General features: G+C 49.5%; 1 protein-coding gene across 4 annotated transcripts in view; it reads right to left on the reverse strand.

The window, feature by feature from the left end:
* Window positions 1-7,459: 7,459 nt before the first annotated feature.
* SRGAP2 (SLIT-ROBO Rho GTPase activating protein 2) overlaps window positions 7,460-27,699 on the reverse strand; it is a gene marked incomplete at both ends in the record, with an annotated part of 235,228 nt that continues 214,988 nt past the window's right edge. For 2 of the 4 annotated variants that reach the window (XM_079698757.1, XM_079698756.1), the window contains 6 exons: window positions 7,460-7,843; window positions 10,211-10,535; window positions 14,040-14,186; window positions 15,678-15,858; window positions 17,921-18,000; window positions 21,604-21,828. In XM_079698757.1, coding sequence (XP_079554883.1) covers window positions 7,460-7,843; window positions 10,211-10,535; window positions 14,040-14,186; window positions 15,678-15,858; window positions 17,921-18,000; window positions 21,604-21,828 — 1,342 coding nt within the window. Of the gene's footprint in view, window positions 7,844-8,951; window positions 9,307-10,210; window positions 10,536-10,748; window positions 10,788-14,039; window positions 14,187-15,677; window positions 15,859-17,920; window positions 18,001-21,603; window positions 21,829-27,699 lie in introns of those variants that run through there. The other 2 variants (XM_079698755.1, XM_079698758.1) reach the window with 2 other exon arrangements.

Consider the following 27,699-nt stretch of genomic DNA (forward strand, 5'->3'; position numbering starts at 1 on the left):
GGTGCGACCCAGAGGTGCTGCCTTGCCGTCTCTGACAGCAGGACTAGGAGAAACGTCCCTTAGACCTCCTGTTCTTCACCCAGGATTCCCAGTTTTCCCCCTGCCTGGTATACAGTAGAATTCCATTTTCTTGACACCCTCTGATTAGGCGGGGCCATGTAATTTCTTAACCAAAAGCATTTTAATTTATTTATTTATTTATTTGCGGTACGCGGGCCTCTCACCTTTGTGGCCTCTCCCCGTTGTGGAGCACAGGCTCCGGACGCGCAGGCTCAGCGGCCACGGCTCACGGGCCCAGCCGCTCCGCAGCATGTGGGATCTTCCCGGACCGGGGCACGAACCCGTGTCCCCTGCATCGGCAGGCGGACTCTCAACCACTGCGCCACCAGGGAAGCCCAACCAAAAGCATTTAATTGCTAAGGCAAGACACCCTGCTCCCCCCCCAAGCCCCTGTGACAGTGTGATTCTGTTAGATGTGGTTACTGCCCTCTCAGTCTGGGTCCCCGAGTGACCACAGAGCAGAGCCCCCCTGCTGGCCCACAAGGGACATGTAACTTTGGTGAGAAATCAACCTTTGTTGTTTTAAGCCAGTGGGATGTGCAACATTAACCCAGCCTATGGCTAAAGCTCTACTTGTTTCCCACCCCCACCACGAACCTACCTGGTCCTCACCAGCATCCCTACTCTGCTCTCTCTGCATCAAGCCCGCTCTCTTTCCCAGCGTCTTCAGCACCCTGAAGTGCAATGACTGTGTGTCCAGCATCTACTAGGAAGCAGGCACCGTGCCGAGGACACAAAGAGGAGACCTAGTCACCCCCTCCGCCAGGAGCCGGGGTTCAGGACAGCATGGTGAATGCTATGAGATATATACTTCAGCAGGGAGTGATTCTGTGAGCCTGGTAGAGAGGGACTGCAGCAGGGAGGGGCAGCTGATGACCAAGAAGGGCTTGCAAGAAGAAAAGATACTCAACCAGACTTTGGAGGGAGGGCAGTTGGGCAGAGAAGAGGGAGTCGGAGGTATGGCATCCCAGGTCATGGGAACACATGCAGAGGCTCAGAAGTACAAGGTGGGCAGTGAGCTGCTGTGTGGTGACAGACCAAGTTTCACTGGGCATCCTCTGTTAGGTCACATCCTCTGTGTGGACGAAAGGAATGAATGTCTTGCCTGTGGTTTTGAGCTGCTGGCCCGAGCTGGGCAGCATGTCCGTTGTTTCATCTGAGGAGGTACAGGAGCCTGGCAGGTTCCTGAGGGGAAGAGGACGCCTATAAGAGGCCTCACCGCATTTTCCTGAGTGGCTCTGAGAACTCATAGAAATAGAAGTGGCAGGGCTTCCCTGGTGGCGCAGTGGTTGAGAGTCTGCCTGCCGATGCAGGGGACACGGGTTCGTGCCCCGGTCCGGGAAGATCCCACGTGCCGCGGAGCGGCTGGGCCCGTGAGCCATGGCCGCTGAGCCTGCGCGTCCGGAGCCTGTGCTCCGCAACGGGAGATGCCACAGCAGTGAGAGGCCCGTGTACCGCAAAAAAAAAAAAAGAAAAGAAAAGAAATAGAAGTGACAATTCAGAGGTAGCACTAGGACCAGAGGCGGGGGGCGGGGGGGAGGCGGGGATGGGGGGCGGTCTTTGATGGCAGCTCTCAGGGAGAAAGCTCACATCTGCCTTCTCCAGAGGGAGGCCAAGTGGTGTCATAGGAAGGGCAGGGCTTTACAGTCAGAGGTCTGAGTCTTGACTTGAGAAAGTCACTCAGCCTTTCTCATTGACTTGGTGCAAAACCAAAATGAGATGCAGTGCCTGCTACCCAGTAGGTCCTGAATAAATACTAGGTGCCTTTTCTGCCCCTACATGGCTTGAGCCTGTTTGTCACAGCTGCCTCACCTGTCCAGTGCCTTAAAGAAGAGGGGAAAGAGAGACAAGGGCCGGTGGGCGTGTGGAGGAGGTGGGCAGTGTGTACTCAGCGTGCCCAGGCATTTTTGAAGGGCTGAGGGATGAGGTCTTGCAGCCCTGCTCCTTGCTCCCTTCACAGGTCAGCTCTGGCCAGGAAGCTTTGGGTGCGGAAGGAGGGACAAACACTGCAGCCAGACCTGGCACCACCCCCAGGCAGCGGGAAAAGGTGCAGTGGGTGCAGCACCAGGCCACTGTGTACTGTCTTTCTTGGTGTGGGAAAGTGAGTATTTCACTCATTCTCTTAACCCTTCAAACCTCCTACTCACCATTCCCTCCCACGCTCTCAGCTAAAGGATTCGCAATCAATTCCGCTGAAATAAAAGAAGCAATCAAGAAGGAACTCCCTCATCTTCTCGCCCCACATCCACTGCCTGCCTTCCCTCCCCTGAGATGGAGGAAGTGAGGAAGCGCCTCTTCTCTGGCCCTTGCTGGCCCTTGCATCTGTGCTCTGTGATTTCACCCTCATTCGACTGGGGCCTGCCCTTGAGAAAACACGCCTCAACGTTGTCCATTGTAAAAAGAGAAACCTGGGCCCTTGACCCCTTTGGATGCTCCCCATTCAAAGCCAAGCCTTTGCATATGAGCTGCCAGGAGTTTGACTCCCCCTTCCCACGTGCTGCCCAACTCACCCCAGTCAGCTCATTTCCCCTGTATGGCAAGTGCTATTGACAAGGGTGACCTTTCTTCACTGGCCTCATCTTACCCCACGGGCATTTGCCAGCCGATCCTCCTTGTTGAAACATTTCCTTCTCCGGGTTTCTGTGACTCTCCCAGACACCTACCTCTGTCATTCGCTCCGTCTGCCCTCTTTGCTGGCTTCTTCTCCGCTGGATTTCTAATTATTGGGACCTTCTCTTTTTTTCCATTTGTATATTCTTCCTGGGGATCTCATAGTTTGAATACATCTATAATGCAATAGCTCCTAAATTTGTTTTCAGGTATGATCTGTCCCTAAAACTCCATATTCATATACTTGATATTTCCACTTGGATGTCTAATAGTCATCTCAGCTTTACCAGGCCAAGCAGAACTCTTGACTAACTGTACTACTTCTTCCCCCAGGCATTCACTGCCTTATTATATCATTGCATTTTTATAGTAACACTATTTTGCTTATTTATCTGTTCTCCCTGAAACCAGAAAGCTCCATTAGCTGTTCCTCTGTTCAATACTATATGACAGTGCTTGGCACACGGTCAGGCTTAACTGACTAACGAATGAGTCTTTGGCATATGTAATATGCCAGGGTTTCTAACTCCTGAGTAAAAGGAAGCTTCATATGCCTATGGATATAAACATTTAGGTTAGATCGCCATAAAGACCGTTTCCTAAATTCAGACCCACCTGGTCTCCATTTTTGGTTTCTATCTGGATTGAATGGGTCTGTTTTGACTGTCACTGGTTTCCATCAAGCTCCCCTCAGAATATATGAGATGAGTTAAGAGTACCCCAAAAGGATAGCCCGCCTTTGCCTTAGGACTCTCTGAAAAGGATTTTGGGTCCTCTGTTCACAGCTTAAGCACTAGCTCCATCTCACAGCTCGTCACCTACATTCCACAGCACAGGGTGGCAGAACAGCCTCAGCTTTGACTTAGCTAAGACCAAGGGACCAGCAAGAGAAGATCAAGCTGGAGCTCTACCATAAAGTGAGGGAGGGAGAAAAGATGACACATTAGAAGGTCATGAGAAAGTCGAATAAAAAATATACAAATAACAGATGGCAATGGCAAACCTAAGGAGAGGATGTAACGTGTCTGGGGTAGGATTCCTTGTATTACCATTGAACATTGGGTATGAGAGATTTGATCCACCCCAGGGGCCTCTGGTATTAGAATCAGCCCACGAAACATAAGTGTGGGCCCTAGGGGCTCCAAGATGCATTTCAAACGATCACCTTTGAATAACTTCAACCTCGAATATATGATCTGCTAGAGTCAAAATCTAAGGGAGAGAAAGCATTCTCGGTATGCTCCCACCCCACCCCCGTACTCAACACCCACAGCACAAACACATGGGTAAGCTCTTCTTCCAGAGGCAGGGGGCTGCCAAGGGCAGAATGACCCAGGGCTTTGGTTGTGGAGGAAATAAAACCTTCAGTCACCCTCAGTTGTGGCTGACAAAGCTTCCAAGCAACTGCACAGGCTCCACTCCTGCAAATGGGGAAATCTGACTAGTGACAGAAATGAGAACAGTCCTCACTGAAAACAGGGGAGGTGGATTCTGTGGGGGAAATGGTTCTCATGGCAACAGACTGCCCAATGGTGAGCAGGAAGACTTGCTACACAATCTCTTATGTTCCACACATGGGCTAAATGAAAATGCTGGGGGGAAAAAATCCACATTCTAAATGCACCTCTGCTGTGTCTTGCTGGGGGAGGGAGAAGATGGTTGGCTCCTGAGGTCACCCCAACTCTCCTTCTGTTGCCAGGCAGGGCTCCGTAACCACAGACGAATCAAAATCCCTCCTGGGCAGTGGGACTCCTGGATTGGAGATTTCAGGGAGTGGAGAAGGGATATAAACTGCAGCATTGAAACCTAAAAACGTATTTTATTTCAAAGTTGTGCTTTGGATTTTCCCCAATCCAACATCTGTTGAGTGACAGTCTTAGGTTCACACAAAGCATCTCCAAGCATACATACAATATTCCAGTTATCAACACTATTTTAAAGAATATACCATTTTACACAAACGTGACATACAAGTCAGACGCCACAACATTGCAATTCCCTGGAAGATCTAACTTCTCTTCTGAACGTGAAGTACATATACACCAGCCCTTCCAGTGGTCTGTTCATCCTGTTGCTGGCATCATCTCTCCTCATCTCTTTGGGGAGAAACCAGGGCACCCTGAGGAGGTTGGCTGAGACCAGTGTTTCCAGTTTACAGGCTGCTGGCTACAAACTCCTCTCTTTTCCAAATTGGGATGCTGGTAGCCCCGTCCCACCTCTGCTTCCCAAAGACTGACCATCAGAGTCCACACCGGGAAAAGGATCCATGCCTCCAGGGGCAGATTGGGGTTCTTCGAAGCATCATGCTGGTTTAGGAAGCATATCCGAGGAAGACTGGTCTCCCTAGGCCCTGGGTGGCCAGCTCCGTTTGGCTTTTCGGTGTAAAAATCACAGTGTGCAACCTCGATTCCAGTTGATTGCAATGAGCTCTGCCGAGAAGGACTCTCCTCCTAGGGTTCCTAGTCCTCTGGACAGGACCATCTCACAGGTGTCAGGAGCACCAGAGAGGGGAAGACAACTCGGCTCCCAGAGCGGGGGTAGCAGGTGACCTCTCACACACTGTCCAGTTCATGATGCAAATCAGCAGATGGACACTGACCGAGGGGATGGTGAATGCAAGTCATGTACAGGGCTGAAAGAGAAACAAGGCAGGAGCAACAGAACAGGCCCAAGGAATTGTCATTAAGGAGCTTTGCCTTTCCTTTCTTAGAGAAGGATATGCTGGAAAAAGAGGAAAAGGGCAGGTATGGGCACCAATTTGGACCAGTTGGATCAAAAGGAATGTCAAGTGAAGGGTAGGGTTTCATTTCCAGCAAGGAAACAGATCCTTGGGTATGAAAGGCCCCTATTGGCTCAGGACCTGTGTAAGTCCAGGTGACAGACAAGGACAGGCCACTAAACAGAGCAACAAAAGCCAAGAATGCGGAGGACTGTGAGTTGCCTCTCACAGGTTGACACATGCACCGAAGGAGTTCTTCATCTCTCCCTCCTGGCTCTTGGGATGGTTTTCCTGGTGTTGCAGGCTACTTTTCTAACTAGCAACTTCCTACAAAGCTTCTCTTTTCCTTCACACAAAAGGAGGAAAATCCTACCGCTTTCCATAGAGCCAACTACCAACTTCAAAATGTTGGTCTGAAGAGCATTTTCTGGGCCAAAGATAAGAAAATTCAGATTATCCTATCTGAATGGCAACCCGCTATCTCTCCTAAGCTGTGGAAAACAAGGCAAAAAACACAGCTTTAAAACCAGAAAACAGAGAAGAGGAATGAGTTTCAACTTTAACTCAAGTAGTTGTCTGAGACCCATGAGCCTAGGGTTTGACTGTCCCCAGCCCTGGTCCTCCTGGGATAGCATGATGTTAGGGGAGCTGGGACCATGGGTACCAGATGTGGAAAGCAAATTAAAGCAGACAAGGGTATTATTTTTGCTTTTTGGAGGTGAACCAGAAAAACAGCCAAAGGAAGGCCAAAATATTCAGCATCCAATTTTTGATTTTCTTAGATTCTGGCCTTGGAAAGACTTTAAAGCCCGTGGGGCGAAGAGTTCTCTTAGTTGTGCTTGCCTGGATAAATGAAGACCAGTTTTAAGGAGCAATGTCTCTCTTTCATCTAACTAGGGCTCCCTAAGCCCCTGCTGGTCCCTGAAGAGAGGCCTTGTGGAATAACCCAACTAGGGGATAAACTTAGAATACACTTTCATTTGGGAACAATTTTAGGATTAGCAAAGCTGAATTTAATTTTTAATAGGATAATGAATTTTATGTCTTAAGTACCCCAAAAAGTGGGAGGAAGGACCCATTTCTTACCTTTTCCAAACCTGCCAAAAACACAATAAAACTGTCTTAAGCCTCTTTACCCTAAAAGCAACCAACTATAAAACTGTCTTATACAGGAAAATGTCTTAAATGGAAAATGGTACATCAGAGACAAAGATAGGAACCCGAGAAATGTCTATACATTCAGAAAAACTTTAGAAGTTCTGTAAGATTGGGTTGTAGTTCCAGAGAATGGAGGAGAGCAAAAGCAAACACCAATGATCAATTCACACCAATAGAAAGAAGACAGAGAGAAAGCCCCCAACCCCAAACAATTTACAGGATTGAGTCCCATCCTGCTAAATTTCACACGGTGGAGAGTCAAAGGCTAGGTTCTCTGGCCCAGACAGAGTTGAGATTTGTAACGGAAACAGAGACCCCTGGTGGCTCCTGTGTGAACTGCCACAATAGCTTACAAAGAGACCGGTCTATCTAGGACCAGGGGAGGCTACACATGCCAGAGACTAGAAAAACTTGTGTGTGTGTGTGTGTGTGTGTGTGTGTGTGTGTGTGTGTAAAACAGAGAATGAACTGTATATGATTCTCTATAATCAGTACCAAAAACAAGATGCCACTGAGAGCTGGCCGTCAGCAGCCAACCATCTGGTTAGGCATTCCCTGTGTCTGAGGGGACTGAGACTTCAGCCCACGGCCCTGTGACTTTCCTTGCCAGATTTCACAGTGACCTGATAATGGAAAAACCTATCTCTGGCTAACCTAAGAACAGTATGTACTGTAGCTGGCTGGATTACGACAACAGGGGGAAGCAGAAGGTAGCGGGAAGGGTGGGGGAGGGCTGGGTGATAACGAGGGCTTCATTCTCAAGGTTTTGGGTGGTGGGAAGGCTAATTCCTGCAAGAACAACTTAGAACCTAATTTTCAACTGAAGTCCCCAAGCTAGTTAAATAGGAAGATTTTAATAACAGTCAGTCCCTCCAGTCCCCTTGTCTAGAACAATTAATTAAATTACATCCCTCAGACAGTACAAGACTTGTCAGTGGACTGTGGGGAGGCAGAGGAGTTGACACCGGGGCTAGTGGCATTTGTTTTGGGGAAGACAGTGGGCTTGGGCCTTGTGGCTGGCGGCTTGACTGGGGCCGCCATCTTGACAGACTTGACAGGCCGGAAGGCGCAGGCGATGTCCCCAGCAGTGCTGGCGCTACGCTGGAAGGTGGGCTCGGGGTCCTTGAGGAGCTGAGTGTGCAGGGGGCTGGAGGGCTCCGATGTGGGGGCCACCACGGGGGAGGTCTTGAGGGGCTCCAAGGTGTCCAGAACCACATCCGGGGTGTGCTTGACGCTGCTCTGCCGTTCTAGCTCCCGCAGCTCGTTCAGGGCAGAGTTCATGGTCGCCTCAATATCCTGCGGACAGGAGAAAGGAGAGAGTGAGGCTCACGTAGGCAGAAGCCCCCAGGGTCCTATTTCAACAACCTGGGCCAAATCATGGAGAAACCAACTGTACGGAGATGTCCAGGTGATTTTATTTGGCCAAAATCTTTGAACATATGGATATTCAGAATGGGAGGGAAGGGGGGCAAAAGGACTTTCATTCTCATGAGGGTCTTTTTTCCCTCTTTAGACAGAGTGGTTGAGATGCTTTTTAAATAGAGCCCTCAGGTTTCAGACACATGCACGGATGTATCTATGGATGAGATGGCATGTAATCCAGCAGGGACAGGAAAGGTGGATGAACTAAGGGTGGCCAGGAGTTTGGTCATGAGTACATGGGATTCGTATTCTACGTCTGTTTGAAACTGTACATAATAAACAATTTTAAAAAAAAGTGATACAGATGAAGTATGACCTTTGTTATCTTGGACTTTAAAGGCCAAAGGTTAAGAGGGTTAGTCCTTCCTCCTCAAGGACTGAAGGAAGGTTCAAGAGCCCTGGCCCTGAGGATCCATCAGGACACCCCCCCACCCCTGCCCCCGCTCCACCCCATCCAGAGTGCTCATCTTGATGAAGCCATTTCCTTCCACCCATCACCATAAGAGGGGACCAAGGAGTGACCAGGAGGGGGAGCCAGAGCCCACATAGGTGAATCTCCATTGAGTTTCACGGTGGCATACTCCAGATCTTAGGAAACAGCAGTCTTAGCTCAGGGGCTCAAGGCAGAACCAAAGACCCTTTGTATGCAGCCAGCTGCCTCCCAGGGAGACCTCCCAGATCCCTCCACACCTCTCCACACACTGTGTCTAGCATCCCCAAACCACCGCAGGGCTCCTCCTTTGGGATCAAACTCACATGGAAAGACTGCATGTTTCAAGCAAAGGCCCCTGGTTAAGGCTTCTTTGCCCTACAGGGTAATCCATGCTTTCTGCTGAGAGTGGTTCAATTTCACTCCTCCCTCTGATGTTCTCAAACCTTAAAATTCTGCAGAAAGAACTCCATCTCCCTCCTCAGTCCCGCTCTGCAGCTAGAGTCTGTCCCAGTTATGTAGCTATTCTGACGTTCCTAACACCTGGCCAAAGAGGGAGCTGGGAGGATTCCCGTAGTGCAAGGCAGATTGCAGCCAAGAGCTTAAGGAGAGGCACAGAAACAGAAGGCTAGCAAAGCAAGACATCTCAGGCCTGTAGCTTAATATGTGCTTGCCAGGTACGCCATCCCTAAGCAGAGCACCGCGATTAAGCCAACAGAGGCCACACCCAGCCTCTACCCTGGAAGTTGGGGTGAGGAGAATCTCAACTCAGTTGAGACATAAAAGGCCAACGATGAGCCTTTAGTTCCTACCTGGTCTAATGAAAATTATAGAGTTGGGAGAGACGTCTGAGTGAACTGCTTGGAGTGGCCCCGAGAGTCGTATTTTTAGAGGTGGGGTTGGATCTCTAATATTTCATGGAAAACAGAGACTCGTCAGTGTGATGCATACATGGAAGGAAGACCCTGTAGCAAGCAAGGGAGCTCATCTCCACTGCCTCTGGAGGCTTGGGCTGGAAACCTTTCTGGTACCGGAGTGCCCAGTGGCAGAGTAATTTGGGGCCTTCTCAACCAGGAGCAGATTGTTGATTGATCATTGATCTATCACTAGGGACCAGAGATTAGCCTCAGGGATGATGGGGATGGCACATTGATATGAGAATGTGGCCAGAACTACCTCTGAGCCTCACCACTCGGGCAGCTTCACTGAAATCTACCAGGGTCTCAAGACTCAAAATTGGGCTGAATGGATTCTATCAGAAACACTCAATCTGTAACTAATGGCTTTAAGAATTACAACGGGCTTGCAAATAGCCCATATATGAGCAAGAAGCCTGCCTTCTTTTTTTTTTTTTTTTTTTTTTTATATAGGCTTTATTTATTATTTTCTTTGCTGTACGCGGGCCTCTCACTGCTGTGGTCTCTCCCATTGCGGAGCACAGGCTTCAGACGCGCAGGCTCAGCGGCTATGGCTCACGGGCCCAGCCTCTCGTGGCACGTGGGATCTTCCCGGACCGGGGCACGAGCCTGCGTCCCCTGCATCGGCAGGCGGACTCTCAACCACTGCGCCACCAGGGAAGCCCCCTGCCTTCTTTTATTTTGTCTTCAAGTTCTTTTTGGGGAGAGAGGGATCGACAAATTTCTTGGAAAGCCAGCTTATCGGGTCTAGATGTCTAACAGTCCCTGAACTCAGTGTATAATGTACAAAGCACTGTTCTTTTTCAAGCGCCGTCATAATGAGCATGGGCTGCACTAAGCAGCAGTGACAAGTGTAGACCTGTGGTAGCTATTTGTCCAAGAGCCCCCAGTTACCTGTGCAATGACCTCAGGGTCCATGGGCCGGTGGTTATTGAAGCTTTTTGACCTGCCTGCTGTCACCGTCTTCCGGATCTGGGGACTGTCCAGCCGATTCTTCAGGGACGAGTGGCGGCTGATGGAGTTGAGACTCCCATGCCCACTGATGGAACACTTATCTGGCCCTTCCTTGGGGAGACTCTGGCTCAGGATGGGCTGGGAAGATGGGCGGCAGCTTGCCCCCACCCCCGGGGAGGTGGAATCAGTCAGGGAACTGCTCAGCCCATGGCCGTCGCTCCGAAATGTTTTCCGGATGCTCCCAGATTCTGGCCGCTTCCTTTGCCTTCAATGACAAACAGAAAGGGTGGTGTGATCAGGGAGCCCTGGCTCCGAGGAAGCTAGGATGAGTGAGAGAGGGGCAGATGTTGGTACCCAGGGACTTCTGGAAGGAGAGGACACAGAGCATGTCCTCTCCTGTGTCACCTTTCCCTTGCTTTCTCCATGTCTTTGTCTCCCTGCCACCCCCGACCTGGGCAAAGGAGAAATAGATACTTACTTGGTGGTCGTGGGCTTTGAGTTCTCAAGATGTAAGGTGCTGTCAGGAAAAATGTCTGATTAAGCAAAAGTTTCTAATGGGAGACAGATTCATGAAAAAGTACCCTCCGTTACCTGCTCTGCACAGAAAGCAGGCCCCAGACCCCAGGTAGGAGAAAAAGTCTCACCATCACCAAGGAGGTAGGGAATTGCTGGTAAGAGGAGAGTTGACTTTTCCAAATTTTAGCTTGTTTCTTAGTCCACTGACAAGACTAATTATTTTGGGCTTTGGCAAGAGGCTGTTGTTGCTTATTCTACAGACATGGAACAGAATATTTTTCAAGAGGCTGAAATGCTGCAGAGTTCGGGTCACGTTTGTGCATTTTCTAGGGTGGAAATACATCTACGTGACCCTAAGTCACCCAGCACTGGGCTGAAGCCTGGCTCTGAGTCGATCTGTTTCAGACCACTAAAGCTCTCAGATGAAATGGTCTGGCAGAATCTTATTCATATGGGTGTTGCCCACTTTTGAATAATTTCATTATCTCTTGGAATCAGATACTATAGGACCTAATCTAAGAGGCAATGACACTTCTGGTTTGGGGTGGCAGCTGGGCAGCTCTGAACTTGGATCTACTAAGGGCCACTGAGGCTGAGGTGGGAGTTGAGGACGGAAGAAGGGAAGGGGTAGGACCTGAAGATAAGGAGCTGGTCCTTGGGGCAGGGCCACTGCGGAGGTCTTCCTCATCATACATGCCCGGGGCCCGGTTCGGGATTTGGCACACAGTAGCCACTCCATGAGGCTGCCTGCTCAGCAGCTTTAGCCTTGGGGGTCAGCCACTCTCCAGTGGATAAAGGATGTTCGCAGAGTCTTATAAGGTCCAGTTGAAATGACTTTTCCTCCTCTGCAAATTCTTCCCTGACCTCCCTCCCCCACGGGCAGGCAGACTTGATCACTCCCCCTTCTGTTCCTTCAGTGCATCTATGGAACCACTTTTTAGTGACTTGTCTCTGTGGTATTCACCTTGCCCGACTGTGAGCTCCGAGGCCAGGGATCATCTTATTTGTCCCTGAATAAGCGTCAGGCGTACCTGGCACAATAGGAGGCGCTCAGTAAATGTGTGGAATTGAACTGAGAGGCCGCACCCTAATAACTCCTTGCTGATTTCCTTTTTCCTTCTTGTAAGGAGGGCTGACTTACAAGGCCCAAACTGCTAAGGAGGCAGATTTATGGAGTGGCTGGTGTGGGCCAGGCCCCAGGGATATAGAGGGAGGAAGATAGAGTTCCTGGTTTCAAGGAGCTCAGCCTGGTGGGAGATCCAAGAGCAGCTTGTGTCCTGAGACTGCCTCGGGAATACAGAATAAGGGCACCTAACTCAGCCCTGAGGAATTCAGGGGTGTCAGAAAGGCTTCCCTAAAAAGAAATCTTTGGACTGAATCTCGAAGGGAGAGGAGTCGACCAGGTGAGGAGACAGCAGATGTGAAGGTCCAGGGGTGAGAGAGAACCCAGGGTACTCAGGAGAGAGAAGGAGCTCAGGAGGAGAGCTGTGTGGGGCAGGTGGTGTGGCTCGAAGGCCGATCAGTCCTAAGGGCAAGACATCTCGGGGGGCAGCTGCTCACCCACGGACCAGCTGGCGTCTGGGCAGACCACGTCCTCCAAGACCCCATCCTGATACCACCAACCAAGGATTTCACGGGAACCACCTTGACTTTCTACCAGATGTTCATCTTTTGAGTATTCAAGGTATTACTCTCTACAATTCCTTTGTACAAATGGCAACAAATATATGATGGCTTAAAAATCTGTACCCGACTAATTAGCTAACTCTCTCTCCACCAACCTTGCCTTGGTTTCTGGGTTAATTACAGGCTTACAACCTTATGATTATAGGCTTATAATTAACGTAGACTTGTAAATAATGAAGAAAATGTCATTAGCCCACAGTTAACTTTTTACTAGCTGGCCCCCCCAACAGGGCACTATGCTGGAGGGAAATAAATTAAATCCTCGATCTTTCTTACCGGTCTGACTGAAATTTAACTACACTGACCAAGTGCGCCGAATCAGCTACTTTACTAAGTAGAGGGTGAAAGAGATGGAAAAGAACCATGTGCCCCAAACACTCCCCCTGCTACCGTCTGGTTGGAAAAAAGCCAAGAGATCTGGGCGACCTGGTGCAGTTTAAAAACAACAAGCATCTTTTATTCTCCTTCCAGTTTCAGTGTCCAGAGGCTACGGTTAACAGGTTTTCAATGTGCAAATCATTTCATTCCTCCAAAGCCAGAGGGGAATAAAAACTGTACATCATCTCCAATCCATATTCATCGGGAGTGCCCTGGGGCTTGTCATCCTGCTGGCACTGGGCCAAGGTTCAGGGTCTGGCGGAAAGAGGTCTGTAGGCTTTGGGGCTTGGTGTCTGGCCCCTTGAGATGAGATTAGTTCTCCAATAACCTGAACGTCTCTAGGGGAGGCAGCAGCACACAGGCGTGGAATCCCTCTAGACGGCCAGATCGGGTGTGGGTGGAGTTAAAACCCCAGGATGTTGCTAACAGCCACTGTGAAAGCTGGGGGGCACAGTTACGAGCCTGCTGGACAGAAGTGGGAATCTGCAAAGGGACTAACAGGGAAGGATAATACACAGGGCCAAAGCAATAGGGGAAAACAATGGCAAATTATTTCTACCGGTGTGAAAGGGCAAGAGAAAAGGGAGCTGGGGGGGGTTAGACAGTGAAGAAAGAGCTCAGGACAAAGCTTTCCTTGTGGGGGTTGGTGGGGGTAGTAGTCGCCTTTCCTCCAGGGGAGCGAATGCAGGATGAGGGAGAAACAGACACGTGATATCTAAATAAACCATCTGGGGTGACGTGAACCTGGTAGAAGATGCACGAGACTCTGGATCTTTGGACAGACAAGGGCCAAGGAAGACATCAAAGATGATTATTTGACTCAGAATTGGAAAAAAGAAGGCACCTCTGAGAAACGGTACAAAACCAAGTCGCGTGAAGTGACTACAGCTTTGGCCAAAGTTTCAGCAGTTAGATGGCCAGGAAGGTCTGAGCGGACAGACGCTGCGGGGACAGAGGGGCACACCCGTCCTTAGCGTGACGGCCGCTAGCCGGAGACCTGGGCCTGCTGACGAGGCCTATGGATGTTTCCTTGGCCCTGTCCACCTTGGAGCAGCCACGAGCACATGCAAGCTGTCGGGCCGGGAAGCGGAGGGATGCAGCACAGGGATGGAGAGGGCGGTTAGGCCAGAGGGGGAGGCGGGGTGTCGCAAGTCATTCAGGGGAGCAGAAAATGAAAAGCAGAGCTTACTTGTTGATGTTTGCAAGATAAATATCGGCTACATGACCCCCACTGGGACAGCTGGCCCCCGCTCTGGCTGTCACCTTTTCTTCAGGTGGCTCAGAAATGACCTCAATCTCAGACTTGGGGCTGGACCTCTCCACGACACCGTCCTCGCTGGGGGAGAAGGGGCAGGCAGGCAGGGAGGAGGGGAAAACAACAACAACACAAAAAGCAGTGTTAACTCGGCAAGATGGCCCCCCCGACACACACGCGACCCCACAATGGTTCTGAGGCAGCAGCGACGCCTGGCTGGGCTCTGGGAGCGGAGGCAAGGAAAGCTACGGGCCTTTGGAGGGTCATTTAAATAAAAATAAATAATCCTGCTGAGTTCTGCGGGGTCCTCAGATCCTCCGAAAGCTGGGCTAGGGGACTCCTGGATTCGAGGTGTCTGCCTTCTACCCCTCGCTGCTTTCCCGGGGCAGCTGTGCCGGGGCCACCTCCTGCAGGAGGTCCAGGTGGCCGTTTATGTGCTCAGGTCCCGAGCACAGCTGGGCAAGGGCAGTCAGCTCTGCCGTGGCTCTGGAGATGCCGGCGTTGAGGCAGGACACCGCCACACTCTGTCGTAGCGCACCTAGCCCTGCTTAGAGCGTCCAAGCCGGTCCCAGGTCTCTCCACGGCTCTCCCGGGCCCTCTGGCTACTGATGACAAAGAAAGCCCCTTCTCCCCCACAATTCATCTTCTCTCGGTCCTGGAGTGAAGTCATAATGCTAAATTTGGGAGGGTCCTGTCCACGCACAGATGGCCACCAGGTATGCGATGTTATCAACAGAGGGAGGATTTCCCCGCAGAACGAGCCGGGGAGAGGCTGGGAGGGCGCAGACTCATTCAGGATATCAACCTTTAAAAAATAATATTAAGGGAAGGACTAAAAATGCTGACAGCATTGTATCCGAGGGGAGGGAGTCGGGGTTAGAGGCAGGGCAATGGGGCAGGGAGGCAGGTTTGAGGGGCCACGGGGAAAAGCCTTCCTGATGCAAAGACATTGCTTCAAAGAGCAGGAACCAACCTACAGCCCGTGTGATGAAGTCTCTCTGGAACCAGTCCACATTCCCTTTGCTCCCCGATATCCTTTCCCCTCCTCTCCCTTGTCTTTCTCCAAGTCAACCTCATCTGGGTTAAATGAACTGGGTTATTTCCACAAGGCTGCTTAAGCTAGATTTCTACTAGAAAATGAACTCAACATTTTCATTTGCAAGTGGAAAAGTGCCATCAGGTTTTTAAAAAAAAAAAAGACAGAAAAATCAAAATGTTTTCCCAACCTGATCTTTCCAGAAAGGAAATATAAGTGGTCAAATAATAACCCCTCATTATCACTCATCAGGTATAAATGTGGATGAGCGCTGGCTGGCAAGTTTCTAAAATGACTGGGGGTCGGGGAGGGTGCTGGAGATGTGATTGGCAGGGGAGTAGAGAGTGGAGAGATGAAAAAACAATTCTCCACTCAGTCTCTGAGTCTGGGGGGCCCTTCAAAGGAACCGTGACACTTCAGGACTGTGTCGGCGTCCCCTAGGGGTTGGTCTCCCTCATCCTCCTGGGCTCCAGAAATAAAGTCTCACTCCCACAGTGCGGCCAGGGACCCCTAAAGGTGCAGGGGGCCTAACGTACGTGTCTTGGACCACGATGTACTGATGGGGGATGAGTCCGTCGATGCCATTGTGCCGGCCTTCCCACCAGTCGTCGGAAGCCCGCTGGTAGAGCAGCAGGGATGCCCCCTTCTTGAAGGACAGCTCTCGGGCTGTCCGGCCCACGTAGTCAAACTTGGCAATGGCCTCGATGGGCTCACACTCTGAGAGGGGTGGAAAAGAAGGAAACACATGTTGTTGGGACTCACAGACTCAGGAAACTGGGTGGAAGAGTCCAGTTAGCTGAACTTACAGTGGTGGGTAGATAACCTAGTGTGAAAATAAATCACGGATGATCTATAAAGCAGGTATTCCTGAGCAGACTGTGCAAACCCCTGAAAGCACTTGTATGCCCTTCCTTGCCTTCGCTCATGCTGTTCCCTCCACCTGGAATCCCTCTCTGTCACCTACCTGATGAAACACATTGAATCACAACTCAAACATCACCTGCTTCCTCTACTAACTTCCTTGGTGTTCCCATAGCTCTTTATGCCATACTGTACTTGTAAGCATTACTTCCTTTCTGACTATAAAATAACTCCATTAATTTAGAACACTTTTAACATATTGTACTTTGAATAATTTATTTACATTATCCACTCTCCCTACTAGAACATGAGCTTTTAGTCTCTATAAAGAGAAAATAACTTGCCCAATCAACTTTCCAAGGAGCAAAATATGGAAATATATTTTGTGGTCAATACATGGAAAAATGCACATGTAAGTGATTTGAAAAATTAAAAGGGGTGCGCAAAGGCAAGGTATTTTTACTTTTGTGTGCGCTTCCGTTTCCTCATCTATAAAATGAGGATAATAATAGTGCCTTTTTCAGGAAGTTGGTATGATGAGTCAACAAATAACAATTTGTAAAAGTGCTCAGAACTGTGTGGGCCCACAGTTAAGTGCTACATACGTGTCAGCCACTGTTATTATTGTCATCGTTGTCATTATCTGTTCTGGGGCGCAGGTAGAGGTCAGAGAGCAAAAGGAAGGCTCCCACACATCAGGAACCCAGGGTTAAAATCAGATATTCTGAGTAGTGGAGAGAAAGGTTACTTACAAACAAGACTATGCCTAGACAGCCAGGGCAGGTGGGTCTGCTCCTGAATGGGCAGGGCTGGGGACTTCACTACAGGGGGCCTGTCTAAATATCCCAATGTCAGTTCCATACAGCTGCAGGTTTGTCACTCGACCTCTCTGGCCTCAGTTTTCTTAACTATTAAATAGCAGCTCTATCAATTTCACTAGGGATTAAGAGATAAGACATATAAAGCCTCTAGCAGTGCTGGGCACACGTAGGCTCTAATCAAATACGAATTTCCCTGGTTCACCAAATCCCTTCCCATTGTGTGGTAAATTATCATATTGATCCATCTGACCTTAAGAACAAAATCAGCAATCCTAATTTCTTTTTCTCCTTTAAAAGCTGGCCTAGGATTGCAGAATTCATAGCAAGGCAGGGAGCAGGGAACACTACAGTCTGTGCCATTTTGTTCTTGCGCCCAGAAAATTCTGAGGCCCCTTGTCAGCTGCTGAGACTTCCAGAGCCCAAGCAATCCAGAAATGGAGGTGTAGAACTGTTGGCAGGAGGGGGAATGTGCTGGCTGGACAGACCCTAATAAATCATGGGCACCGCCGAGGCCCACGGACGACAGCTGTGCATTCCAGCTCTTGACGCACACACGCCAGGCTGCGCAGCGCATGTCTGTGCTTTGGAAAGGGTCAATTTTTCCAGTCGGCAGGCGTGAGAGCATGTGGTTTCTGCATCCTGACTCCCATCCCCCTCTGGCTTGCTTCTGCCGGGTTCTTGGCACCCAGCTTCACTGTTCCCTGGGCCCTCTGTTTTTCAAATGAGCTCTCCTTCCCTTTGGTCTCCAGCTACCTGGCAGGAGTCTGGGCCATGACAAGGGACTGACAGTACGCTGGTGAGACAGCCAGATGAGACAAAGAGCTGGGAGGTGGACGAGGGGCAGTGAGGTGGGGCGAGAAGGGTGAAGGGCTAAGGTCTAGCTCTTCACCTCTGGTTTAATACAGAGACCACTCTATTTGAGAAGGTAGGCTGTCTCTCCAAGAAAGGGAAGGAATGAAGCTGGGAGGCAGGAGAGCTCCCTGCTCGTCTTGAGGGGACTGCTGGACGGGAAGGGTCATCAGGAGCACAGGATCTATAATCTCTCCTTTCTGCTTCACCACCCCACAGTCCCACTGACTCCAAGTGGGGCCTCGTACCGTCATCACTTGTGTGGTGCTCTGTGGCCACATCCTGGGTTGAGTCTTCAGCCGAGGTAGTCTCTCCGTGAGGGCTGTCACTGCAACAGAACCAAGAGTAACTGGGACCTCAGCATTTGCTTACAAAATTCTTGTCTTCTCTTTCACACAGCTTCCTTGGACATGGGATCTACCCTACACTCTCTAGATCCTGATCACATACTCCAGACAGATGCTTATAGTGAAATGTAAGGCTCTCGGGATTCTCTAGGCTAGCTCCTGCTACAAAAACTACTTGAGACTACATGGGACTTACAACATCTTGACACAAGAGGAACCCCATTTGAACTTATAAATCTTTTCGAAAATACGGAACAACTTAGCTCCTCAAGGGCTATTTCTCTAGGTGAATTCGTTCCTCAAGGGAGCACGGTGGAAGGGAAACACTGGGCTTTAGCATCGGATACAACTGGATCCGAAAACCAGCTCTGACACTTGGTAGCTGTGCGACCCTGTGCAATTACTTAATCTCTTTCAGCCTCAGCTACCTAATCTATAAATCGAGGATAATGGTCTATATATCTCACAGAGTTGTGTTAGGATTCAATGAACTAAGAGCGGGTGATTAATAAGCAGTGCTTTCTTTCCTTCTTTCTCATTTTGCTTGATGCCTCTGGCTGCTTTGTGGTTTAGTACTGGTGAGAAAGTAGGAGGTGAGTCATAGAAATGAGTGGGAAACACAAGCAGGGGAAGAAAGTCTGCTGTGGGCTGGACACTGCAAGAGGGCAGCGGATGAGAGCTGGGTCAAGCTCTTGACAGAATTCATGGAGCCTAAAATTACCCAGGGTGGAGAATCGAGAATGAGCAGGGAAGTTATTAGGAAAGTCATTTCTACTCCTGATCTCTTGGACCTCAGAGTGCATGGGGAGGGGCACCAGGAAGTTCTGACTCCCTGAAAAGTAGAGAAAAACACTGTTCACTTCTAAAGTTTCTTCCTCTGGCAGTAGGTAGTAACAAGTGAGACTTTCCAGGCAGTTTTATGGAAGCACCATCACCCCTCAACCCCACATCCTGGCTTCAGTTTCTACCTTTGAGCCTACAGCCTCTCCCTCCTCAGTGGACGGGTCCTTCACTCCTAGAAAGTTCCTCAAAGACCAGGGGACTAATTTAGAACTCACCCCGTGTGAAGCAAGGCAGTTCCAAGGAGGCTCTCCAGACCCCAGAGAACATTATGGGAGAACATCAACAGGGATTCCTCTTTATCAGAAAATGTGGGCACACTTTCTCACTGTTTTCTGGGCCTCAAAACCCTCTGAATGAATTTGGTGACATTCTGGAAACCCTTGGGACCCCAGGGGTGTGCAGGGCAAAGGCTCACTTTTCCCCAGACCTCTGAGTTCATTTCTCTGGCAGTCCACTAAGGCGGCAGCTCCCAAAGTTCATGGAGCCCTGGACTGCTTGTTAAAAAGAGACTGCCTCACCCACTCCAAGAGTTTCTGATTCACTAGGTCTGGGTGGAGTTGCGGCACTTGCATTCCTAATCAGCCCGTGTAAGGCAGGTGCCGTTGGTCCAGGGACCCCACTTTGAAAACCGCTGCTCTAAGGTAAAGACAAGCTGATGCTTTATAAGGTCCCTTCTAGCCCTGAAATGCTATGCTTCTCTCATTCCACACGCACACCCCAGCCTCCCTAACACCTGTGGTCTCAGAAGCAGCCCAGCATGCTACACCGCAGGCAGTCCTGGAAAACTGGGTTCCGGTTTCAGGGCTGGTAAGCATGGTGCAGTGGGGCTGCGGGGAGGCCAAGCGGCCTGGTGCTCCCTCTTCCTGGCTGTTCTGGTCTCCTGGCCCATCGCCAGTATACTTGGGCTCTGACTCCCCCTTTGCCACCCCTCCCTCCTCTCCTTCATCCATCTTAGCTCACTTCGCTGGCACTTCTCTCTCTTCCAATGGAGAGGCTGGGAGCCTTCTGAGTGGCTATGAACCCAGCAGTCAGATGGTCCCTCCTACCCAAGGTCATTTACTCTTGATCCTGGGGTGCTTCTGGCCTCCCACCCAGTCTGTGGTAGTCACAGGCCCTGACTAATCTTGTGGTTTTCCCAGAGGCTGCTAATAAATGGCAGATGCACAACCAATGGGGCGGGTGGTGGTGGTGGTGTTGTGCTTGGAGAAGACCTTGGACAGAACTGAGAGGAAGGTGCCCTCCCATCTGTGCCCGGTGAGCCCTACCAGGGCCCTGCTGCACCGGGCCATGAGGTGGGGCTCTGTGTCCTGGAATGGGTCCAGAGACTGCAGCAGTTTGATATGTGAGAAGGCAGGTGAAGCAGGAATCGGTTCCACAGCTTTTCAACACTCATGCAAGGGAAACCAACTCTCCAAGTCACATGCACAAGGACAGCTCCCTGGAGCCCACCAGCCAGTAGGCTGAGACCTGAACAACACTCCTAGTCCCCACCAGCCATCTGTCAGTGACCAGAAGCTTTCTCTCCGAGCTGGTGAGCCTAGATTTCTCCAGCTCAGCCTCAGATGCCGGGATCTACAGGACAGCAGAGAAGACCGAACTCAGCGACGTCAGTGGTATTTTTATGTTCACAGACACGTGAATAGCACTTTCCTCACTCCTTGGGCTGGAGGCTCCTTCTGTGGGGATCAGGGAGAAGCATGGACTGACTGGCCTCTCATTAAGTAAGCAACCTCCCCTGTCTTCCCCTACCTCAGTCCATAGCAATGGGGCTGGCTGAATTGCTTCCAGATGTTGAATTCAGATGGAATCCGATTTGGGCTGGCTTATGCTTTCAGCCCAGGCTGAAACACTGTTTAGGGGAAGAAGGGAAAGGGAGGAGGAGGAAGAGGTAAGGGATGTTAGGGAGTCAAAGAGAGAGGCAGTTGTCTTTGCGTTTACTGGGAAAATGACCCTGTAAGTGGCACGATGGGGGCAGTGTGGGGCAGTGGGTGGTACCCTGCACTGACAGTCAAGGGGTCAGGGCTGGGATCCCCACCACTGGGGTGGCCTCAGAGATTGTCCCTGGCCTCTCTAGATTGCAATGACTTAATCTGTAAAATGGAAATCTGTTATTTGTCTAACGGAAGGGTCTAGTAAAGATGTGCCCTAGGGATTCCTTTTATATCTCTGTTTCCAGGTGAAGTCATGACAAACCTGCTTCAGTGGGGCACTGGGCCTAACCTGCCGAAAATGGACCTTACCCCGCTTTCTCGTCACAGATGTCTGAGATCATGATTAAATTATCATTGTATAAACTCACAGTCAGGAAATTACTCTTCATATCTGAAATCTTCCCAATAAGACAGAAATTCCCTGGGACGCAGGACTGTTCTTCTCACAATAGCCAGCTCCGAGCAGGAGCCAGAGACACTGCTGCCTGATGAACAGCAGTTCTGTGTACAACCTGATCAAATTTCCTTTCCTGGAGATCATTAATGTTCCTGTTATTGCTGTCATTATCTTTCAGAATGGTGTCTCATCACTCAGAACTCGTAAAAAAGGAGGCAGCCTGAAGTGGCACTTAGTAGTTTGGGTCGAGGTGGGGCCCTGCCTACAGCAACCCCTGATCCTGGCAGCTTGAAGTGCCTTGGAGTGGGAGGTGGGGAGGATCTGGGTGTTTCCCTCGGTCTCGCTTGGCCATCTGGCCCCCACGCCAGTGCGCATTGGTGACATTTCCCCTCCTCCAACCCTGAGCCCCCTACCAGTAATCCTCCGTGCTCCCTCCTCTGCTGTAGATGGGGCCCTCCAGCTCCCTAGGGTTTGGGAAGATGTTCTCGTGCTGGATGATGATGGTTTTGATCAGCTCATTCACGTGGGCTTGGCAGGACACCTGGTCATGGCCCTCAGGCACTGACATCAGCGAGGGCCCGAAGCAGATGGCGAGGTTGTAGGGGTCCATCATGTTCTCTTCACTGAACTGTGATAAACTGGAGGAGAAGGAAAAGGGGGCAAGCTGAAAAGCACTCGCATGAATGCCCAGAAAACACAATCACAGGAGGCGCTGCCAGGAGCAAGAACAGAAGCACCACAAATGGCCACCTGCTTTTCTGGGCATCAGAGCCCTTCTAGAAAGCTGGTAGGGGGAGAAGAGAATGAGCACCAGGACAGTCATTCAGGAGTCAAGGGAAGGGAAAGTGGGGGTCCCTCCTTGCAGATCTCACCCCTCCTCTTTCTCTAGTTCCCTGTTCAAATCCTACTTACCCCCCAATCCCCACCCCAACCCTAGACCATATCCACCAAATCCACCCTGCCTTGAGGACACACCCACTCTGCAGAGCTGGATACGCTCCCACAGACCAACCCACTAAGCTGACAGAACAGACGGAGTCCCTCGGGCTGCCCTGGTAATGACACGGTCAGAAGACGCAGGCATTGTGCGTTGTGTACCTTCTTGAATGGCAAAATAATCAAATTATTAGGGATATTCCATTCTAAGCTCTAGACTTATTTTAAAAAATAGCCAACCGATTAGCTTTTGTATTCCATCAAGCCCATGAATTTCTTCCTGGAACAGCTAATGTAATTGTTTTCCATTTTCATAATATCCTCCTCTGCTATTACATTGAGGATTTATTCAGGAAAAGGTCAGCATGTAGCTCAGCTCCTGCTCAGGCTTCCCCTGGACGCAGTCTGACTTCATTATTGGGTATTTTATTCTAGGAACTCCCCCTTTCCAGCCAGCAGCTGCTCCAGCCATACCTCCAACCCTGGCCAAGGACCCAAGCCCTTCAGTGGTGAGTGCCCACTGGTCTGTCTGTCCACGCACTGAAGGCTGGGCTAGCTCTGGATGTACCCTGCCCCTAGGAGTCTGCAGAAATGTGAGCTCTGCTATGGGGTTCTGCCTCCCTCGTGGGCATCTGGATTCTGACAGATCTTGAGAGGATACCAAAGCCATGGTGCTGAGCCAGAGGCCTGGGACTCAGCTGTCTTCATCTGAGTAGCTGTTCTTCAGAATTGAGCAGAGTTTACTTCTAGTGTATCCAGCATCCAGACTCAAATGCCCAAGCTGGTCTCTATCTCAATGATTCTCTCCTTCACTGAAGATTCAGATACGTCCCCGGTACCCTTAGAGAATCACTGCAGAACATGTGAAGTGGGACAATGAAGTGGGACAGTGACAAACAACTGTCATGGCTAAGAACCACTGCTCTGTAGGACCCGGTCAGATGCAGGGAGGCCTGAGATGGGTGAGTTGATGGATCTCAGTGGCCGGACTGCTTCATAGGAGGTTTTAAAGATTTAATTTTATAATCCTTCTCTGGCTCTTGAGTTAAAAGAGAGCAGAGATTCAAAAAAGGCTGGTATAAGTTTCCAAGTCTACTTCTTGGTCAAATAAAAACTGGAGAGAGACAGGAGAGATAATTAGCTTGGGAACCTTAGCAGGGACAACGGAGGCATGAGGTGTCACGGGGCTAAAATTGTAGTTTATCCCAGGCTGGCTGGTTCCTTGAGTCATGGAGGGACAAGCAGGAGGAAGCCCGTTTCTTTAGTGTGATCTGACAACGTTTTGGTAACATGGAAGAAAAGCAGTAGCTTCTGGGAAGCCTGGTGGTCAAAGGGAGATAAACTCTAGGCCTGAGGGTCCCAGTCTAAGCTCACTGAGAGAAGAGGAATCTTGCCCGGCCTTCTAAGGCAAGGGCTGCTCAACTCCTAGGTGGCTACAATGACCAGGGCCAGAGAGGACCTGTGTTCGTGCACTGGGGTCCACTTCTCATGGGTCCAGGTCCATTTCTTATTCCCATTAAAATACAGACCGAGATCCTTCTTTCTCTTCCAATCTACTGGAACACCTAAGTTCTGAGGGTAAAGCCATGGTGCTTAACTACTTGAGGGACACAGGCTCCTTCAAGAATTTGACGAAAACTAAGGATTCTTTCCCCAGGGAAATTCATATATGAGCACATAACAAATGCACACAATTTTGTATATAATATAATGGTGCTAATAATCCTTGAAGACTCTGAAGGCTGTACCTAGTATAAGACCTCAAACACTGGATTTTTATTTTTAAAGAAATATCTAAAATGGATAATACTGGTAACAGCTCCCTCTTTTAAAAAAATGTTTTTTTGGTATCGACTTCTATATATGCCATCTCCTCTAAGAACTGTACTGTATTTCTTTAGGTTCTGTCCATAACACGAGTGAACTTTCCTAACTGATTTGAACTCATCCTCTTTTGAGCACCTTAAAAAGGTCCAGTGTAGTGGGTTTTGGGGTGAATGAGAAAATGAGGATTGGTGTGGGAAACCTGTTTTTCATCATGCACTTCTCTGGACTTTTTACTTTTAAATGATGCACATTTGTTGGTTCTGAAGAACCTAGGAGCAGGACAGGAATAAAGACGCAGATGTAGAGAATGGACTTGAGGACACGGGGAGGGGGAAGGGGAAGCTGGGACGAAGTGAGAGAGTTGTATTGACATATATACACTCCCAAATGTAAAATAGATAGCTAGTGGGAAGCAGCAGCATAGCACAGGGAAATCAGCTCGGTGCTTTGTGACCACCTAGAGGGGTGGGATAGGGAAGGTGGGAGGGAGACGCAAGAGGGAGGGGATATGGGGATATATGTATACATATAGCTGATTCACCTTGTTATACAGCAGAAACTAACACAACATTGTAAAGCAATTATACTCCAATAAAGATGTTAAAAAAAATGATGCACATTTGTATCTCTGATTACATTTAAAAAGAAAAACAAAACATCCCAAGAATTTTAGAGTCAAGCAGACCTGGTTTTGAGTCCCAGCTCCACTGCTTACCATCGTTTTGTACTAGGTTCCCTAGTTTCTTCATAAAATGGGGGCAATTATGTGCCCCCTTGATGGGCTGTTGTGAAGATTAAACGAGGTAATATGTGCAAAGTACTTAGCACTGTGCCTGGCACATAGGTGATGTTCAAGAAATATTTTCTGTCATTCTAATGTCCTGTTTGCTTCTTGACATAGGACCTTTGATTCCAGTCAGGGAATGGAAAGCAGGGCCGCTGACGTTTGGCAGCAATTGACTTACAGGTGTCCACTGTCTTCTTCTCCTGACAGGCATAATCTAACAAGCTGAGGGCTCTGCATCCCCAAATCAAAATCTTAAATCCTCGGGGAGAACACGAAGCTTTGAACACACTGTTTTAAACATATGACATTTCCATTAAAAACCTTCAACTTCACGGCCTCCAGGGGTTTGATTTGGCAACAACCAACAGACCATGGGTAAGATATTATGCATCAGGGTTGATTTCAGGTTTGAAAGGGATGAAGAGAAATTGTATTATTCACCATGGCCCCAGGCAAAACGTGGGGTTGAGAATCTGTAAGTCCATGGTTTAACAGACTTTCCCAAAAGGCTCCTTAAGAGATAAGAAGTGGAAGGTAATTGTGGCTGACTCTTCCTGATGGCCCTTCAAAGGCACTCCCTCACTCCCCTTGCCTATAAAGCCACCTGTCCCCAACTTCCATGTTCCCACATCTATTAACTGACTTGCCTTCCTCCCTATGCAGTCAATCCCATCCCCTGTCACCTCCTCAAGAATAGCACTCCAGCAATTACCTTGCTCTCTCCTCCATCATCAGTTCTTCTCTATGGGGTCACCCCTGCTAGCATGCCAATGTGCAGCAATACCACCCATCTTAAAAACAAAATTCTCTCTTAAGCCTATATCCACGCTGAATTACTGTCCCATTCTCTTCTCTTTATAATAAAATTCTTTGAGAGTTGTCTCTGATTCTCTGGTTCTTCTTCACTGGTTCTGTTATGGACTGAACTGTGTCCTCCCTGCCCCCCAATTCATATGTTGAAGCCCTAACTTGACTGTAATGACTGTATTTGGAGACAGGGCCTTTAAGGAGGTAATTAAGGTTAAATGAGGTCATAAGGGTGGGGCCCAAACCCTACAGGACTGGTGTCCTTATAAGGAGAGGAAAAGAGAGCAGAGCTCTGTCTCCCAGCGTGTGCACAGAAGGAAGGCCACGTGAGGACGCAGTGAGGTGGTTGTCTACAAGCCAAGGAGACAGGTCTCCCCAGAAACCAACCCTGCTGGCATCTTGATCTTGCACTCCCAGACTTCAGAACTGTGAGAAAACAAATTTCTGTTGTTTAAGCCACCCAGTCTATGGTATTTTGTTATGGCAGCCCTAGCAGATTCACACACCTACTCTCTTCCTGTGTGGCTCCCCAACCCCTCTATCGTGGTAAAATACACACAACAGAAAATTTACCATTTTAACCATTTTAAAGTGTACAGTCCAGTAGCATTTAGCGGAATATGACCCCACTGTACGGATCTACCACATTTTATCTGTCCAGCATCGGCACCCCTTCTCGCTTGAACTGACACCATCAGGATTTTGCCCCTCCTCCTCCACCAAGACAACGCCCATCAAGGTCACTAGTGACATCTATGCTGCTAAATCAGTTCTCAGTCCTTTTCTTAGCTGACCTGTCATCACATTATCCCAGTTATCACACCCTCCTTGAAACACATTATGTGGCTTCTGGGACACCGTTCCCTCTTGGTCCTCCTCCTACACCACTGCCCACTGTCACCTGCTCAGTGAGGCGTCCCTGACCACTGTATATTAAAGAGGAAACCCTCCCACCCACCCCTTACACTCTCCAGTCCCCTAACATGCTTTATTTATTTATTTGTTTGTTTGTTTATTTTTGGCTGCTTTGGGTCTTCGTTGCTGCCACGCCGGCTTTCTCTAGTTGTGGCGAGCAGGGGCTACTTTTCCTTGCGGTACGCAAGCTTCTCATTGTGGTGGCTTTTCTTGTTGTGGAGCACAGGCTCTAGGCACGTGGGCTTCGGTAGTTGTGTCTCATGGGCTCTAGAGCTCAGCCTCAGTAGTTGTGGCGCACGGGCTTAGCTGCTCCGTGGCATGTGGGATCTTCACGGACCAGGGCTCGAACCCGGGTCCCCTGCATTGGCAGGCAGATTCTTAACCACTGTGCCACCAGGGAAGCACCCCTGTAACATGCTTTAATTTTCTCCACAGCCCTTATCCTCTGACATATGTTCTTCTTTCTTTTTTTTTTTAAATTAATTTCTTTCTTTTTGGCTGTGTTGGGTCTTCACTGCTGTGTGCAGGCTTTCTCTAGTTGCAGTGAGCAGGGGCTATTCTTCGTTGTGGTGAGCTGGCTTCTCATTGCGTTGGCTTCTCTTCTTGCAGAGAACGGGCTCTAGGCGTGTGGGCTTCAGTAGTTGTGGCACGTGGGCTCAGTAGTTGTGGCTCACGGGCTCTAGAGCACAGACTCAGTAGTTGTGGCTCATGGGCTTAGTTGCTCCATGGCATGTGGGGTCTTCCCGGACCAGGGCTTAAACCCGTGTCCCCTGCATTGGCAGGTGGATTCTTAACCACTGTGCCACCAGGGAAGTCCCATGACATGTGTTCTTATCAGTTTTGCCTGTCTTCCTCCAGTTCTATGTGCTACACAGGCTCCATGAGGGCAGAGACCTTGACTGTTTGGTGCAATCTTAGATATCCAGCAACTAAAACGGGGCCTAGCACACAGTAAATGCTTAATAAATATATGTTAAATAAATAAGTGAATAAATACATGAGCATCTGTGAGTCTCTAGGACAACCCAGCCACAATTCTACTTGTCCATTTTCATACAGAAGCTAAAACACTCCTTGTGAAAGTCAGAAGAACAGCCCAGACAGAATCTTTCCAAACTGGGAGGCACTTGAGATGGTGAAGTTTGGAGGAAGACTCAGCTTTTCTGGAGAGCAGCTGAGGTGCCTTAACAGTGAAAGAAGCACCACCAATTCCCTCTTTCAGATTATGGAGCAATAT

This window comes from Hyperoodon ampullatus (genome assembly GCF_949752795.1).
Source record: "Hyperoodon ampullatus genome assembly, chromosome: 2".
NCBI classification, from domain to species: Eukaryota; Metazoa; Chordata; class Mammalia; order Artiodactyla; family Ziphiidae; genus Hyperoodon; species Hyperoodon ampullatus.